The following is an 18531-nucleotide window of genomic DNA, read 5'->3' as shown; positions in this document are numbered from 1 at the left end:
ACCAGGCCGATTAGATTAAACGCAAGGCGGTGAGAAACTTTCCAAATAAACAATGCGAGCCCGGGCACATAAACCGAGCACAATCGCTATGGAGAGGTGTGCCCGCGCGATCAAAAACAAACTGCTAATCCGCCTCCCTCCTGTGCGGCTCATTGTCCGCGGCACGGTCTGTTGTGACTTTGAATGCCGCCGCCGCCGCTCGGGCTTTGACTGCCAGCCGTTTAGCTCGCCCGTCTCCGCTTGTGATGACTTCTTTGCGGATGCGTTCACTTACAAACACTGTGTTGCTTCTTTCAGTGGGAAGAGATCAGCGGCCTGGACGAGAACTACACGCCCATCCGCACGTACCAGGTTTGCCAAGTCATGGAGCCGAATCAGAATAACTGGCTTCGGACTAACTGGATAGAGAAGGGCGATGCCCAGAGAATTTTTGTGGAGCTGAAGTTCACCTTGAGGGATTGTAACAGCCTGCCCGGTGTGGTGGGCACGTGCAAGGAGACGTTCAACCTGTACTACCAGGAAACGGATTCGGAGGTGGGCAGGAGCTTAAGGGAGAACCAGTACGTGAAGATTGACACGATCGCCGCGGACGAGAGCTTCACGCAGGGCGACCTGGGCGAGAGGAAGATGAAGCTGAACACGGAGGTGCGCATCATCGGGCCCCTGTCCCGGCGGGGCTTCTACCTGGCCTTCCAGGACGTGGGCGCGTGCATCGCCCTCGTCTCCGTGAAGGTCTACTACAAGAAGTGCTGGTCCATCATCGAGAACCTGGCCACGTTCCCGGACACGGTGACGGGCTCGGAGTTCTCCTCGCTGGTGGAGGTGGAGGGCGCGTGCGTGAGCGACGCCGAGGAGGAGGCCGACAACTCGCCCAAGATGCACTGCAGCGCCGAGGGGGAGTGGCTGGTGCCCATCGGGAAATGTATATGCAAAGCCGGGTTTCATCAGAAGGGGGACGCGTGCGAACGTGAGTGCCCGTAACAGTATTTTTCGGAGTGTTTTTTTTAGATGTTGAAGTATTTGTTTTTGTCTTCTGCTTGGGCTTCACATAACAAAAGGTGCGTCTAGACGGAAATCTCAAAATAAACGGGGAGTGTTTGTGATTTAATTATGCAAAGTCGAGCGGCAATTTAGGCGTCGGTGGGTGAGTCGTCGGCAAACAGGATTAGAGCGGCCGATTCGACGGCGGCGGAGTTGAGTGAAGCATCGGCGGCCGGACGTCTTCGGTGTAATAATTGGATCCCGCGCTAATTGATTGCGAGGCTCTTAATTTATCGGCACGATTCTGTTGACACTGGGATTAAATAATAACTTCAGTTTAGCTCCTTAGCTCCACCACGTCTCCCTCTCTCTCTCTCTCTCTTTCTGACTGGCCGGGAGCCAAGACAATCACTAACAGAATAGAGTAGAGGAAGTCCAGCCGAGTCCGTGTCTTTCTGTCGTTCTCCGCCCCGGCCGACGACCCGGATGGAGAGGGAAAACAAATAGCGTTCATACTGTGGCACTGGGCCTCGGGATATTTACAAAGGAGCACCCTAAATCATGCTGTTGCAATTAGCAATACGCATTTTGTCACTCTAAACATGTAGAGCGTTATTTTCAGCGGTAGAAATCACTGTGGATTAAAAAGGGGGGTGACTCAGGTCACGGAACTTAAGTGGCCTGCCTTGTCAGCCTTGTTTTTTCTTCTTCTTTTTTTTTTTTTTTTTTGCAAAGTGGGCAACCTCAATCTAAGCAGCTTAAAAGGAGCAGCAGCCAGATATAATTGAACGGAATGCGTCTAAGAACAAATTAGTGTCCCTGGCAGACGAGCTTTTATGCCACGCTGTCATCCATTAGGGACCCCTCTGAGGGAGGTGTGTTAATGAAATATATTAGGCCGTGTAATTTAGAGCAGCGCGGCCCGCCCGGAGTCGGCTCCCGCGTCTCCCGGCGTTAGCGGGCTATCGCTGATTCAACCCCGCGGAGCCGCCTCTTATTGTTCTTGTTGTTTTAATATGCACGGATGCGAGATCCTGTCGCGCCCTCGGGTTGAGAGAAAGCCCGCGACTTATTTCCACAGGGAGAGCGGTGCAGCAGCAACAACAACAACCGGCGGCGTAATTTTAGCTACCCCTTTTTCTTATTGCGCGAAGCCCGCCGAACTGGAGACTGTTGCTTGTCTCTGTTAATTAATCCGTTCATGTGTCAACTGAAACAAATACCCACAGATGTGGGCAAGAGCCTACCTTTAGGTTGTTTTATAGCCAGAGGAAGGACGCTCCTTAATGTGTGTGTGTGTGTGTGTGTGTGGATCAAATTCCGGGGTTGACACTGCACCTTTATGAGCTTTATCTCCACCGAGGCATGAGAAGCTTTTGTATTAAGGGGTAGTTAATCTAAATAAAATGAGAATCACGGTGCACCATCAGCACTTCTTCCAGCGGCTCCGCTGACATCAAATTGTCCATTCAGTGGTTTCTTCAGAACAATCTAAAAGCTATTCAAAAGTATTTCTATCAGCCGAACAGCAGAGCAACGGGTCCAAGTGTCTGTGACCGTAAAAAAATAAGTGAAATCCAGCAGACTGGTCAGCCTCAGCTGCTCTAAAAGTACATCATCTTTCAGCCGGGAACATCTCAAGATGCCTCAAGATACACGACGGAGCTTTACCGTCTAGGGCATATGTGTCAAACATACGGCCCGGGGACCAAAACCGGCCCGCCAGAGGGTCTAATCTGGCCTGCAATTGCAAAAATTGCAAAAATTACATTGAAGACATTAACTGCAATTTTTCCAATAAAAATAATTGCTATTTCCTAGGGTTCACACAGATTTAGAGTTGTGGACATAACACAACACTGAGACCTAGAACTAAACAGAAATTGCACTACTTTTTCTTAAGAAAACGTAAAGTCATTAAATGTAAACATTTTCATAATTTTCTTCTTTGCACTAAAACAAAGGGAAACATTTGGAGTTGTCGTTATTTCTAGATAAATACGCTATCGTGTTATTGGTCTGGCCCCCTTGACATCAAACTGGGCTACATGTGGCCCCTGAACTAAAATGAGTTTGACACCCTAGACTCTAGGGTGTATTATGCTTCAGATGAACTGGAATTTAGTGAGAGGCCTGTTTATACCAGTTCTGAACGGCCAGAGCTGAAGGTGGGAAAGGTGAGCAAGGGGCAAAGGACAACCACACACTTGAAGGTCTCTCCCCTAAAGCTCGGCGCTTGCTTCATCGTCAAACGAGAGCTTTAAGAGAGCGCTTTCCTGGCGTGTTGTCCGTCTGGCAAAGTTAAAAATGTTGCCGCGAATCAATCGAATCAAATAAAGAAGACATTTTGCCCCAAACGCTTTGTCTAAACTGGTGGAAGCACTTCCGGGCGCGTTTTCCCAACACCCGACAAGTTGCTTCAGAAGTCGCCCAGTCACCTGACAAGCACTCCTTTTGACGCAAACCTCAAGCCGGTCCCGGCCTATTTTAGAACCGGGGCTCTGTGCTATGATTATAACACGGTCGCTGAGTAAAACCCTCAGCTGGAGGGTGGGTGCAGGTGGAGCGAGCAAGTTGAGCTGTCAGTCATGTCATTTGAGGAGCCCCCTGTGCGGAGGCAAAGGCCCTCTCCGAAACTTGTTGTGATCCACTCATTCATCACCGTCAGCAAAGAGGGATCCCTTGTCTTTCACTTCTACTCCCCTCCCCCCCACCCTCCCTTCACCTCCCCTCCCCGAGCTGTCTCTCTTTAACTCTTTGTGTAGCAGTCCGTGGCAGTAAATGTCACTCTTCTTCTCCGCCCGCTGTGTCCGCTCAGTGGTCCCAGTGTAATGGGTGTTGAAAAAGGCCAGTTGAAGTGTCCCCGCAGCCTGCGAGGGCTTCATTTCGCGGAGAAGTGCGTGCTTGCGAAAATAGCGCCCATTCATCCGCCGGTTCTGTTTAGCGCTGGCCGCTGGTTGCAGCGGAGCCACCGAGTCGATTAGGCAGAGAGAGGGCCCTTGTGGGGGGACACTGGCGCCTTTGTCCCGCTCAATCCCGGGAATGTATGTTGTCCAATTTTGACACATCGCATCATTGTGGCGCTAAGTAACCAGTGCCTGAGAAATGATTAACTGTTGACCCTCGCCCAAAAAAAAAAAAGGCCTCTGTTTGGTGGAAAACACATAAAACAGGCTGTATCTCGCTGCTATCGGTGCATGCTAACAAGTGAATTAATGAGAGGTTACAACATCCTGTAGATGCCGGCGCCATCCATCTCGACTGTCAGGGAGTTGGACAGAAGTTAGTTGGAGACTGATTGATGATTGAGCCCCCGGGGGGAAAGGGCCGAGGAGCAGTCGGGGTCTGACCGCGACAGCTAACGTGCTCGGCAAGCCACCAGGCGCACCGTTGCAGCCAGACCTAAGGAAAAAAGCCGCACTTAGCATTTCAAATGAAGCCAGGAAGCCGAGAGTCAGGAGGTCCTCATACATCTTGATGCTCCCCTGATTGATAAGGAGCGAGTTTAATACACCAAATGGCTGCCTTTTACAACTGTCCCCAGCTTAATTATGCAAATGACAGGTGTGTGCCGAATCCACGGGAGACGCAAATGGACCTAAATCGCTCAGGATTGAAATAAATTGGTGATGGATGGGATCTCATCCCGTCGCTGCCGGCGTCTGCTGGGTGGGAGCATTCTTTCACATCCCGGGGCTTTTTCTTTTTCCCCCCCTTGTTGTCTTGGCCTGGCAGGTAGCAGTCAGACAAACAGATGTACCATTCTCTTCTCGGGAGGCTCCTACCGGCACAGTTGCCATTTTTCCTAAAATTAATCACTGAGGGGAGGACACTCGGAGACGCAAACCATTTTATCCTTGAACTGATTGATGAAATATTAAATTAGATGATTTATTGAGTGAGATGCTAAATATCTCCAGCTGAATATTTGGAGTTTTGGACTGAACGGGGTTCTTTCTACTTTTTCTTTGGCCTTAGTTTTTCAGCGGGGAGAGACAGCGGGTAATGGGGCGGGAGAGAGGAGAAGGCATGCAGCACAGGGCGCAGGGTGGAATCAGATTTGCCCAAACGGGAGGTTTTCACTGCATTCAAGAAGAAAAATGCAACATTTTTAATGATAAAAGGGAAAACATTTGGAGTTGTCGTTATTTCTAGGTAAATGCGCTATCGTGTTATTGGTCTGGCCCCCTTGACATCAAACTGGTCTGTATGTGGCCCCTGAACTAAAATGAGTTTGACACCCTAGACCACAGGTGTCGAACATACGGCCCGCGGGCCAAAAGCGGCCCGCCACAGGGTCTAATCTGGCCCGCAGGATGAATTTGCGAATTGCAAAAATTACATTGAATACATTAACTACAATTTTTCCAATAAAAGTAATTGCTATTCCTAGGGTTCACACAGATTTACTAAGAGTTGTGGACATAACACAATACTAAGACCTAGAACATTTTTAATGATAATGCGGCCTGTTCCTCATGCGGAATTCAGCTTTTTGATAAATTAAAATCCACCAGCCACCTAGAAGGCATTCAAACAAAAACACAGAACTAGGGAAAAGTTTGACGTAACTTAATAAAAGAAATGGATGGAGTTTATGCTTTAAAGTCTGGGCTTTCTTACATTTTTGTCGTCTTTTTCCGCTACGGACATCTCAAAAGTCGCTGTATTCGCTCTCTACTGTAGATTCCATTTTCTCTTGATGCTGTGTCTGATTTCAGTTAAAGTCAGTTGATTTTCTTCCTGAACATATCACTACGAGGCTCCTTTTCCTCTAATTCCTTCTCATTAGTAGAGACTAAACGACGGCTAGCTCCTCGGAGGATGAAGGGAGGAAAGAATGTTTGAAATCTCGAGTTGGCAAGCTTTAATAAAGAGCGTTTATTTGACTTCCACTTCTTCTTATTTCCCCCGTTTTAAATATATATATGCGCTTCCGTGTATTCGTGAAGTAAAGGCAAGGAGACTTTGCTTCCCGGGATTCCCGCTTTCTTGAGCTGGTGCCAGCAGCGCTTTCTGTGGGATCCAGGTCCCCTGTCAACGCTTCAAATGAAATATTAAATTTTACATAAAAAAAAATAAAAAAAGGCTCATTCACGAGGTGGTTTGGCTTAGTAAATATTTGTGTCATGTTAACCACAATTAGGCGTAAAGCAGAAAGGAAATGAAAAGCCTGTCATGCCCAATTATTTACCGCCGAGCTAAAGACGAATGTAAACCACACAATCGGGGTGCAGATAAGTGGGTTTGAAAAATGGTACAAGGCTGCCGGTTTAATGGCTCTGTCTCTCACCTCCGCCGATAAACTGTAGCTGCTGACTGCTGACGGAAAAGCTCAGTCCGCGCAAGTGTTTTAGGCCTTGTTCAGGCGATACTCGTGGGGCTAATGACAGCAACTCTGACGGAGAAATCTCAGATATCAATCTCAGATATTCTTTAATACTGCTCTTGAGTTTTGAACCCTGGGCTTGTCCCTCTTCCTACTCAGTCCTAGACTCGTGGCGTTGTCGCGGCTCGGCCGGGTGCCATTTGACGTCATTTTGAGACTCTGAAACAAGGAAACAAGACCAACTGACCTGCTATCGTGACCCGACAGGACTATATCTGTGTTCTTCAAAAAGAAAAAAAGTACACACCAAGGAGCTGGATTGCTTCCAATCCCGCGTCGTCAATTGTTGGTGATGAAAGGAGCAAGCCTTAAAGGGGAACTACCATTTTTTACAACCTGGATGTTATTTCTGGCATAAAATGCGATTGTTTACTCACCCATATAACGTTTGTGTAATTTTTAGTCCTTCGGGAGATATTTAGATCTGTGTATATCCATATAGTGGGAGTGACTGGGGCACTGAAAAGCAGCCTCTAAAAACGCATTATCTGCCACGAAACTCGACTGCTTTTCGGTGCCCCAGTCACTCCTACTAAACAGTAGTTCCCCTTTAAAGAAGATTTCTGTATTTTCGTTGACGTTCATCCCCGGTGCAAATTAGAAATACGTTCCTGCGTAGAGCTGCCGATTCTCGGAATGTGCGCCAGGCATTTTGCGCGCCCTTGTTTGACCGGGTTGTGGTGAGAAGAAAGGTCGGGATTTTGTTGCAAATCGCGCTGACCGCTCCTTTCAAGTCGGCAAGAAGGAAAAAGAAAGAAAGAAAAACGAGAGTGATGGCTTATCAGCATTGAGGTCTTGAGGAATCTGACCTGCCAGTCCAAATTTGAGACCCAGTGTTGCATGACGTGAAAAGACCCGAGTAAACATTCCTCATTCTCACGCAAACAAAGGCATATGGTCAACCATACCGGTTAAAGACTTTGCAACCCCCAGAAAGGGAGACCTTTGGGCCTTTGCGTCAGATAGCGTTATTTCCAAGGTGACGCCGAGGTGCATATTTGGCCAGGCACGAGGTCAGTGAATATTAACTTCATTTACACATGGCTGCAGACCAGCGCAGTGCCACAATGGGGGCCTGCCTGTTGTGTTTAGTAACACGAGCGCCCCGGCTGACAGGACACTGTCAAGAAGAAGATGGATGATCGCAGCAGTTGACCCCTGATCACCAGAAGAGTCACCTCTCCAGCCCCCTCTCCCCGCATGACAAAAGAGCCCTCCCCACAGTGCGGCGGCCCTCATCTCCACTTGCACTAACGGGTTCAGACATCTCCATCGATCCCTGCATCCATATCTCTTTGCAGTTCTAAGCTTTTGCCCTTTTTGGCTATTCAAACTGTGGCACAGATGTCTTTTTTTTTTTTTTTTGTAATTGCTCGCTCGCCGACTGCGCCGGAGAGATGCGATCTGACAGGCGAGCCCCATGTCAAAAGACAAAGTCTTTGGCGATCTGCGCCGTGTCCCCCCGTGGCACGAGGGTGAAAGTGATACGCGACCGGGCCCGGGGTCTTGCCACCTTATGAGGCAGCAGGAAGGGCCCCGTTGACAGTGGAGCTGCTCCTCTGGGAGGCTTCAGATGACTGGCTCGGCGCTTCGCTCTTCCTTTAAAAGAAAAATCAATAACTTATTACATAACCTCGCACTTTTTTCTTTTCCCCCCGCTCACACCCAGGGCAGAGGAAGCGGAACTTAAAATGTGATCATGATGGCTCTGTTGTAGGAGATTCACCTGCTTCTTCCTAGTAGTTTTTATAGAATTAGTCATTCTGAGAAGAAAGGTGGTTATGTCCATTTTTAGTCCTTCGGGAGATGTGTATGTCCATATAGTGGGAGTGACTGGGGCACCGAAACGCAGCCTCTAAAAACGCATTATCTCCCGCGAAACTCGTTCATTTGGTGATGACAACAAGTAACAAGTAACTCAACGGGGAATAGCACTAGTGTATCATAACAAAATATTGGTGAAATTAACGAGTTTGGTGGCAGATAATGCGTTAGTTAGAGGCTGCGTTTCGGTGCCCCAGTCGCTCCCACTACATGGATATACGCAGATCTCAATATCTCCCTAAGGACTATAAATTAGACAAAAGTTATATGGGTGAGTAAACGATCGTATTTTATGCCAGAAATAAGGTCCAGGTGTTAAAAACAGTAGTTCCCCTTTAAAGAAGATCTCTGTATTTTCATTGACGTTCATCCCCGGTGCAAGTTAGACATTCCCCCTGCTCACACCCAGGGCAGAGGAAGCGGAACTTAAAATGTGCTCATGATGGCTCTGTTGTAGGAGATTCACCTGCTTCTTCCAAGTAGTTTTTATAAAATGAGTCATTCTGAGAAGAAAGATGGTTATGTCCATTCGTGAATTTTTTAGAACTTGGTTGAACCGAGCGGCCAAGCTGGCGCCTTCGTGTGTCGGGGGAGGCTCGGACACAGCAGCGACGAGCGGCCGGTTTGACGTTGTTCCATTCCTTTCTGTCACAGCTCTGCTACCGGAGCGGGGGGCAGCGGGGGAGGGGTGGACTGCAGTGGGCGGGGGTTGGGTCAGGAGGGCTGGTGTGGCACTGGCACAATTCAGGGAGATAATGCTCAGTTGCTGACTGCGGGCATTTTCAGTGCCGATTTCGCTTGGGCTGCAGGGGGCTTTGGATCGGTCAGACCTTTAGACCCCGCGCTTTCATCCCCAGAATGCAGAGTCCGTGGTGTCTTTTAGCACGGCTCCCTTTTTTTTTTGAGCCGACCACCTCATCCATTAAAGGTAGCCGCTCGGCTGGCCTTAAGGGCCCGCTCTCCTGTTTCCATGCGAGTTAAATGAACTAAACAAAAGACGATTAGGCGGGGACATTTTCCGTGTCACCGAGAATCCATTTCAAAAAGCCCACTCTGCATGATAACTCAAAGAAGCAGGGAGCTCTTTGGAGCCTCAGACTGACGCTGCTGCTGCTGCAGCTCGGGCAGAGTGAGAGGCCGTAAATTCACTCAAATGTAATGGGTTTAATCTTAAAGCGCCCTTCATTTTCCACCTCCGAATCCACACAGTGAGTCGGCAGGAGCGCTGAAAAGAGAAAACAGGTGTTTGAGGCTGTTGTTTGCCATTTGTACCGCTGTCAGCGGCGGCTCTAGTGCAGTTGTCTTTTGTGAGGTCGTGTTGCTCCTTTGCATATTTCACACCTTAGTTAGTAGACGCATTTGTTTGGCGCCAGTGATTTATCCTAAAAGACAAGGTTGGAAGAATACGATTTTTTTTCTTTTCAACAAACAAAAACACCAAACCCAAAGGCAGTCTGACTGAACTGACTGAATTTTTATTTATTATTTATTCTGGAAAGTGCTGCCAGAAGTTTAAGGCTATATACGAACTATTTGGATAAACTGCCCCACTTTCAAACTTTCCAGACGAGTCGAAACATTTTTTTTTTATCCGCGCTGCAGAAGCATTGGCTTAAATTTTTAGTGTAACTTAATCAGCGTCGGGCTTTGATCTTCGCCGCGAACAACCGAGCAGGCACTTCCTTCGGGTTTTTCCTGCTCGGAGGGCAAAGCTGCATGCCCTCCAACACAGTGTAAGGGAATGCTAATCTTCTCTTTGTTTCTCGTGGAAAGCTACTTATCTCCCGCTAAGCACAGGTACCTCGGATGAATGGGCTGGTTTGTGCGGATGTGTGGAGCGCGGTGGCAGCCAGACGGAGCCGTCCCAAGTATGCATGGGGGGGGGGTGGAGGAGGGGAGGATCCGGCGTAATGTGACATCAAATTCATTACCCGTTTAATATTCTGTATGTTCCAGTGGATCCTTTTAATTCTGTTTTTCGGCCTTATTATAGCCACGTCGTAACTTCCCTCCTTCTTCCAAAGCCCCTGGGAGGTGGTGCTGCTCGAAATTAATTATTTTTTTTCTGTGAGGGGTTTGACATTGAAACTCTATCTACGTCCCGAGTAGAGATTTTCAGCACGGGCTCAGTTCTTCTCCCTTTCTTTCTTTGTGCGTTCAGCCACTGCTTCCCTGAGCCTGGTTGGCGCCTCGCCTCTCATAGGTGGGAGATTAACATGTCTGCGGGCAAAAACCCAGCCGCCGAGCATCTCTTTCTTTCTTTCTTTGCCGATGGACGAAAACTGAGGTTTTAGAGCGGCGCATCTGGGCTCTGAGGAAGAAAGAGAGCTTCGACAAACACCTGCTGCTTCCTTTGCTAATCCTGTTACCAGGCTCGAAAACAACAACCAAAAAAAACCCAATAAAAATAATTAAATTATGAACCAGAAGAGTTTCATAGCATAATATTGGAGGACATTGAGTAGAGTGTAAATGATTCAAAGCTGTAAACAAAACGCTAGCAAGCGCTGCAGTAAGCACGATAAATAACTCAGACCTTCCCACAACTTGATTCCTCCAAAAACCTTCCACACATTTCTTAAAAGATGAGATCAATTGAGTTGTCCTTTGGCGTGAAAAATGCACTCGAGTAGGATTTTTCTCACGTCGGCCTGTCTGAGCGGCTCTGCACTGCAGATGGAAACCTCCGCGCGCTTTAGTCCGTAATAGAGATGCAGCCACAGTTCAGCACGGGGCAGAACACAAGTAAACAGAACCTGATGAATGTCCACACTGTGGCCTACTATTCGTCGAAGCATTGAAACATAAGTCACATCTAATCAGACCAATGCGCGTAGGCCTCGGGCCACATTAATGCATAAGAAATAAGCTCTGTGTGAGCTATTGACATCCTTCTCTGTGGCCGCGAAAACACCCAGTCATGGTCCTAATTGTGCGCCTCGAGAGGAAAAACTGGAAAACATAAAGTAGGAGCTGGGGTTTAAATAACATTTCATGGCTGTCTGAACATCCAGCTCGACTCGGGGCGTTTTGAAATGGCTGTCAGAGAGTGTTTATGGCGGCATTAACATCGGACTGCAGCGTAATGGAAGTGATCAGACAATAGTGAGGGAGGGGAATGTCTGTTTACTCGCAGGTCGCGCCGGGGCGTCAGGAACATCTTCATGCGCCGCCCAAAAAGTGCACAGAGTCCACATGTTGCTGAAAAGTTGCCATCCATATTTTGTTCCGTTCTTCGGGGAATTCCTGACATTAAAACATTTGGTTTTGGACAGTCAGATATCTTGTACAGCTGTTTGTGTTTCAGCAACTTGAGTATGAGCAGACCAAGTTGCCAAGGAGCAAAGAGCTGGACTCACCCCCCACTCTCAGTCCAATGCGTCTATGTTATCCGGCCAAGATTAATGAAAAAAAACACTTTAACACGTTTATTTGGATCCCACTGTACATATTGTACCCGCAACGCTCATAAAACGATTCCTGGACTCTTTTCAAGTCAGGGAATTGAGAAGGAATACCCCAATCGTATCGCCATTGTGTTTTAGTTGTAACCATTCCCAAACAAGTGCAAAATAGTTGACCCACCGCAAAACTTTCAGGGGCCCCGCCGGTATTCTGAAGGCCCAGAGAAGCTACTCGCTCTGCATGGTTAGTAATCCCATATCTGATGAGTTGGGCTTCCTTTGTGAAAAGTAAAAATGTCCATGATAATGTATTCTAGAGTCACGGATCAGCAACGAGCATTTTGTCCAAAGCTTTAGACCGTGTCCCATGGCCTTCTTCGACATGCTCGCTTGGAAAGAGGTACTGAAATCAGCTGTGGGAGATACTGTAGGGGAAAAAATGTGGGAAAATTTTAAACAATACAGGTCCCTATGGTGCCTGTAAGCATCGGTGCCCCAGCCACTCCCACTATATGGATATACGTACATGATACGGGGTCTGTAGGTCAATCTACAGACCCCGGATGATGATAACAGGTAACTCCGGACTCAATGGGGAATAGCACTAGCATATGATAACAAAATATTGGTGAAATGAACAAGTTTTCCGGCAGATGATGCGTTATTTAGGGGCTGCGTTTCGGTGCCCCAGTCACTCCCACTATATGGACATAAGCCGTTCTAAATATCACCCGAAGGACTACAAATTACACAAAAGTTATATGGGTGAGTGAATGACCGTACTATATGGCAGAAATAAGGTCCAGGTTGTAAAAAACAGTAGTTCCCCTTTAAGAAAAAAAGTTCTACGCTCAAGGTTGTTGGATACTCCGTGAGCGTTGAGCGAAGTTTGTTCTCGCTCCTTGGGTTGCGAGAAAAAAACTCTCATTTTCTGGTTTGGGGGTTCTCGCAGCTCGTTCTCGCCACATCAACCGGGCAGAACCTTTTTCTTGTGTGGTGTCCAGAAATTGGAAGTGGGCGTGGTTGATGCGGAAAAGCAGACAATACAGGTCCCTGCGTAAGCATAGACGAGCAGAAGTGAATGTTAGAATCATGTAGACAATGAAGTAAACACTGGAAGGAAACATGCGCATAAATCACAAGCGACTCCACAGCGTACCACGCCTGTGTTTAGAGCTGGTATTTATAAAGACGTTTCCCTATCAGAGCAGCCCTGGTCATGGCGCTCATTTTACCAAATGCGATGGCGTTTTTTTATTTTTTTTGAAATAAGAAAATAAACAGTTTCCTTTATCGCACTTGACCCTTTCCACCTGGCGTTCGTCAGCCGCGCTGCCTGCATGTTGGTTCTGTCGGCCGCCCTCCTCCTCCCTCTGCCTCTTTTATCACTCTAATGGGGTGCTATCTCCAGACCGCTCTCCCCGGGTCTCGCCGGCCCTGCGCGGCTCCCTTCGCCGCGCATTCTTTCCACATCCATCCCGACACGCGGGCGGATTTAACACATAATCAGGCCGGACGGGAGGGCAGCCGGAGAAGGAGGGAAGGGGGGGGAGGCGACGGGTCTGGTCTTGACAAGACGCATCATGCGAGGGCCGTGGAGACAGAAACGCCTAAACTAGTCATTCTCACTTTGACTCTGGCAGTCTGCAAAAAAAAAAAAAAAGGGGAATCTCCCGTAGTCCCGCGCTGCTGCGGCTCACTTTTAGCCTCGCCCGTTGCAATGTTGAGACAGATGGGGAGAAGCTCAATATCCCAGCTGCTTGGACAAGCTAGTCCTCTGTGTGCTCAATAGTAATAAGGATTGTATCCGTGATTGGATTTGCGGATTGTAAGCAAATAAGGAAGCTTAGTTTTCAGCTCCTGCAAGACGGGGTGAATGAACACATTCACACAGGCTAAAAACTAAAACGGGGGTATTCTTGACCTGCTTTAGTGGGACCTGGACTTCAGTCCTTGACAGTTTCCCATAGTTGATCCTTGGGAAAACATTTCAGCCGCTGCTCTAAGAAGAAAACCACACTCTCTGCGTGCTTACACAGTGATTCATCATCTAAACTTTGTCGGATCTGACCAGTGCTCTGATTCGTCCGTGATTCTTGACGCTGCAAAACTCTTCACGTGCGCAGGAAGTAATTATTTTCTAATTTGGTCGGGGAGAAATGTGTCAGGCTTTGCCCCCTCCCAGAGTGTCATGACACCGCCGCGTGAGAGTCGAGAAATCGGCTGTAATTCAAGAAAGTCGAGAAGCTCGGCTCGGAGGGAAAATCAAATAAACCGGGATCTTAGAAAAACACAGAAATCCGTTTTTAAGCAGTTTTTTTTTTGTGTGTGTGTGTGTGTGTGTCTGCATAAGATAAGGAGACTTTGTTTAACTCTCCGGGCTTGTGTCTGCCGTGGTTGAGACACTACATTCACAGGAGCGTTTGATTATCTATATCCCGCTACTCCGAGGACTTTCTTTCTTCTCAGGCTCCTCTTCCTCTCTCTCTCTCTCTCTGTGTAAAATTGCTGACTGCAGCTTGTCCCCTTACACATCGCTGAATGAATGCTCTTGACCACTGGAAAGGAAATTACAGATGCTGGCTCTGTAGCCTGCCGAGGAACCAGTTGGAATGTAAGACTTATTTATTTATTTTTTGTCCTCCCTTTCTCTCTGCTAAACCTCATCCCGCTCCTCTAAGGACTGACTAATTTCTCTGTGTCGTAAATAAGCTCGCTGTTGTGTCTCTTGCGCCGCTGAGCTTCTTTAACAGGCCCCGTGTCAACAAGTACAAGCCCGCAGTCGGCCTTTATCTCCGCGAGAAGGAGACCAGACTTACATGAATTGGCTTCTTCCCAAAGAGTCACTCTGAAACACTTCATCCTTACAAATGTAATTACATGTCGGACTGTAAGTCCTCTTGTCAAAGTCAGTTCAAGTGGAAAAGAGTGTGGGGTTTTTATACATTGTCTCAACATGTTTGTGTGTCAGAGTTTGCTAGTAAGGTATCAGTCATTTTGTCAGTTCGGGCGGCTACCGGGTGAACAGACTCGGTGTAATTGCTTCGCAGATATATCCCCTCACAATGAAAGTATTGCTGCGGGGACAGTCGACAAAGAACCTCTCACTCACGATCATGCCATCTTGACTGAGAGCGTCTCTTCGGCATCTGGTGCCAGGGAAAGGGGGGAACTTGCCAGCAGCGCGTCAGTGTGTTGATGCTGGGAAAGGAATGCCGTGCCGGGACGGCTGTGTTTGTACTTGTCACTCAACGCACCGCCGGTGGTGGAGAGAGCCGGAGAAACACTTAGTCGCTGGTGTCATACGGCCGTTCAAAATTTTTGAGGCCTCATTTGCCGCCTTGTTGCTTCTGTAAACATTTCCGGGTGCCAAACCCGGTCAGACGCACTGATAAACACATGGGCTGTCGCCGAGGACAAGCATGGGAAATCAAGCATGTTTTGCTTGTTCGAATTAAAGCGCAAGTAGGGTTTATATATAAAACTCTTGTTTTTGCAGTCTGTGCCGTCAGTTTTTAGCTATGACAGCGGATAACTCACCAAAGCAGTTTCTCAGATTGGAAGAGCACGGCAAAAGTCTGATGAGCCAAGAACTGCAAAGGCGGTCGAGATGGGTGGTACACCCGCAAAGGGCCAACCTTGACCATTTTAATCCGAGCAGGCACTGGTCAATTGTCTCATTTCCGAGCCAGAGTGAGATTTAAAAATCTCCAGCAAACGCTGACATTTTTACTTTCCCGAAAACAGTAAATAACAACCTTGTATCAATGAGTCGGCAACACATATTTCCTTGAAAACCAAAGTGGATGCATTGGAAATTAAACACAAAAAAGCTACAACTATTTCATAGTGTTAGTAGGCATTCTTCATTGAATTTTGCATGACTTGCAAATCTTCCGCAGGAAATAATTATATGGTTTTTCTCCACAATGGTCGCCCCAAAAGTGAAGTGGTTAGTTGAAGAGATTGAGAAGCCTGTGCGTGCTGATCGAAGCGCTTTCCCTTGAATATCATTGAAAGATCAAGAAAAAAAAAAAGTTTTACGCTCAAGGTTGTTGCATACTCCGTGAGCGTTGAGCGAAGTTTGTTCTCGCTCCTTGGGTTGTGAGAAAAAAAAGACCTCATTTTCTGGTTTGGGGTTCTCGCAGCTCGTTCTCGCAGCTCGTTCTCGCCACATCAACCAGGCAGAACTTTTTTCTTGTGTGGTGTCCAGCAACTATTCTGTGATTGGTCAGAAATTGGAAGTGGGCATGGTTAATGCGGAAAAGCAGATATGCTAGCAGACACTCTGTGAGCTACCCGATGCTAATATTTGTGACCGTGGACCGTGGACACCAGAGTTTCCAGAACAAACTTTTTTCTTGTTCTCGCAGTCCGAGAAGTGAGAACAAAATTCTCGAGTATGTAACAAGCTTTCTTCAGTTAAGATTTGAAGTGTGGTTGTAGTTTTAAATGTGGGGATCCCTGAAACAGAAGAGTAAAACTACCATAAGTCACGATAAACTGGAGTTGTCCTTTAAAGCTGCGTTTAATTTCCCCTCAAAGGCCTTGCATATGCCTCAACCTACACTGCAGATCCTCTGGTCTGCCGGAACCGGAGTTAGCCCCGGTCCCAGCTGGGTTTTCCCCCCTTCGCGCACCGGTCACCCAGCAGATGAGCTCTCCGAAACCCAAAGGCAAACAGACGTGCTGGCTTATCAGAATGTTAAGAAGCCCCGGCATGGCGGGCGAAAGCAGTGGGATCTAGCCAATCTTTAACCTGCCGGAGAAAAGCCCTTCAGTGTCATTATGGACATCCGTGGGAGACTGTTTACACTGTGTATTAGACCCGGCAACTGCACACGGTTTCCTCCGCTGTCTGTTAAATATTATCACTCACCAGAACTGTAGGTACAGTAAAACAGCCTAATGTGATGAGGAAACTCTTGAAGGCACCGCGGGCTGTTGTTTTGCCCGGCCTGCGTTCAAGACCCACGGCTCACGGATCTGTTTTCAGTTACGCGAAGGTAAAGAAAGATTAAAGATAAAATGATGTTGTTTTACTCCTCGAAGAAAAAGGTCTCGTTCCACAACGCTGCGGCCGTGCGGGAAATGGAGAATGACAGGGCTTTCATGTATCTGTAACGTGGGGGGAGGGGTGGACACCTGGGCTTCGGCCTCTTCTTCATGCCGCTCTGGAAGTGTCTGGAAAAGTCTGCTTCCGCTGTCCGTTACAAAAGAAAAACAACACAACAGCAGCGGAACAGAACTGAGCTCTGACGCAGGGGAAGCCGGTGTGAAAACCTGTCGCTCGTTTCCCCCCGGTGGCTCATGAAAAAAGCATTTTTTTTTTTTAGTATAATTTGATAGTTTCTATGCAGGACTGTTCGCGGTGTAGATTTTCTCGCAGATTGTTTAGAAAATCATGTGGCCTAGATTGCAGTTTCCTAACTGGGCTTAGCTGAGATTTGCAAACACAACCAACCGGCGTGGATTAGCAGACTTCCAGGCTAAAGTAGCCGGGCTCTGAGTGGAGATTTTCCCTCTTCGCAAGTATTAAACATCAGCTGCGTGACTCACATTCAGGTTGGCCATGAATCATTGTATCTGTTTTCCATTATCCGTCCTGGCTGTCATTACCCGGCACATCCGACGATCATTTGTAGCTTAAGAAAAAAACGACGTGTCTGCAAATTGATTGGGTTTAAGAACATAATTGTGAAATTACTACCTCGCCACAGAAGCAGTGATGAGTTTTCCTTCATTAGTCACGGCGGCAGCATCGTGGTTTGTTTACCTACTTGGTCAAAGGTGAAATGTTGAAATGATCCATGTGCTCGTGCTTGATATATATATATATATATATATATATATATGCTTATCTCCCTGCTTTACTGAAGAATGTTTCCTCTCACAGATAGGACTTGTTATAAACAAGCCGGACCCCCTTTGCTGACCTGAGGATTCATCAGAATAAAAATAGCCTTGTTATTTCCTCTCTAAGTGAGAGGTTGTAGTTTATCCCTAGGCGGTGGGCGTCTGCGCGCTGCTTCGTGGCTCAGCCTGCGTGATGAAGCCCGAGGGGGGGGCCAGGTTCCCTCAAATACTGGCTGCATTAAGATGTGAACACAGCGGATTGTTCTGTCATGCCCTCTTCATGGTGGGAATTCAAGTGTGACGCTGAGACTCTTTGAGGCTGTGTTTGCACAGGACTAATATCACCTCAAGACATTCAGTCGTTTTTTTTCTTCTTTTTAATGACTTCTGAGATCATCAGTGAGCGCGATCCTGTGTGAACCTCGCTCGGCTGGATTATACCAAATAAAAATTACAGTGAGAATTCCAAAGGTCTGTGAAATCTCTGCGTGGGGATGTTTATATTTTCTATTTTCAATGCCGGCATTAAGGTATTAAGCGAAAAGCAGCCCAGAGCCAGAAATAGGGCTGTCTGCCTCAGCTGACAGGTCGCAGTTTCTTTTCATAACCCCTGACAGACGTGTTCCTCATCCAGTTGGTCTAATGGAAATTGAACATTTCAAAGGTTAAACGTCCCTATCAATCACGATAGCCTTGGATGCGACTCCTTAAAAAGCAAATCCCGTGCTCCCATTCACATGCAGTCATGGCACGTTTGACTGCGTACGATTGTTTTGGGTTCTTTGGATGAAAACGTGAATGAAAATGTTCTGGGAGGCAGGTTGGAACAACTGGCGAGATCAAAGGGGAAACTCTGTCGAGTCTTGCATATTTCTTATCCGTACTTAACGTAACCCGTACCAGTTGCGGCATGTCCAGCGAGGCCACAACCGAAATTGAAATGTTTCATATTAACCCGATAGGGCAAGAAATCAAACTTTCAATGTTCTTTGGGCCAGGACGCTCAAAAGTATGGGCTTCAACATCGAGTCCGTTCCAAACCTGAATAATGACGTGATCCTCCACGGTTTCCAAGCC

General features: G+C 47.5%; 1 protein-coding gene across 3 annotated transcripts in view; it reads left to right on the top strand.

The window, feature by feature from the left end:
- The first annotated feature begins 304 nt into the window (after positions 1-304).
- The window catches only part of epha7 (eph receptor A7), a 90784-nt gene continuing 72557 nt past the window's right edge, over positions 305-18531 (top strand). For 2 of the 3 annotated variants that reach the window (XM_084560389.1, XM_084560388.1), the window contains exon 1: positions 305-967. In XM_084560389.1, the coding sequence (XP_084416515.1) occupies positions 364-967 (604 nt within the window). In that variant the 5' untranslated portion in view covers positions 305-363. The remainder of the gene's footprint in view (positions 968-18531) is intronic. The other variant, XM_084560387.1, reaches the window with a different exon arrangement.

Source organism: Chelon labrosus (genome assembly GCF_963514085.1).
Source record: "Chelon labrosus genome assembly, chromosome: 14".
Taxonomy (NCBI): domain Eukaryota; kingdom Metazoa; phylum Chordata; class Actinopteri; order Mugiliformes; family Mugilidae; genus Chelon; species Chelon labrosus.
The sequence above is the reverse complement of the archived record's forward strand: the minus strand, read 5'-3'. Positions and strand labels throughout refer to the sequence as shown.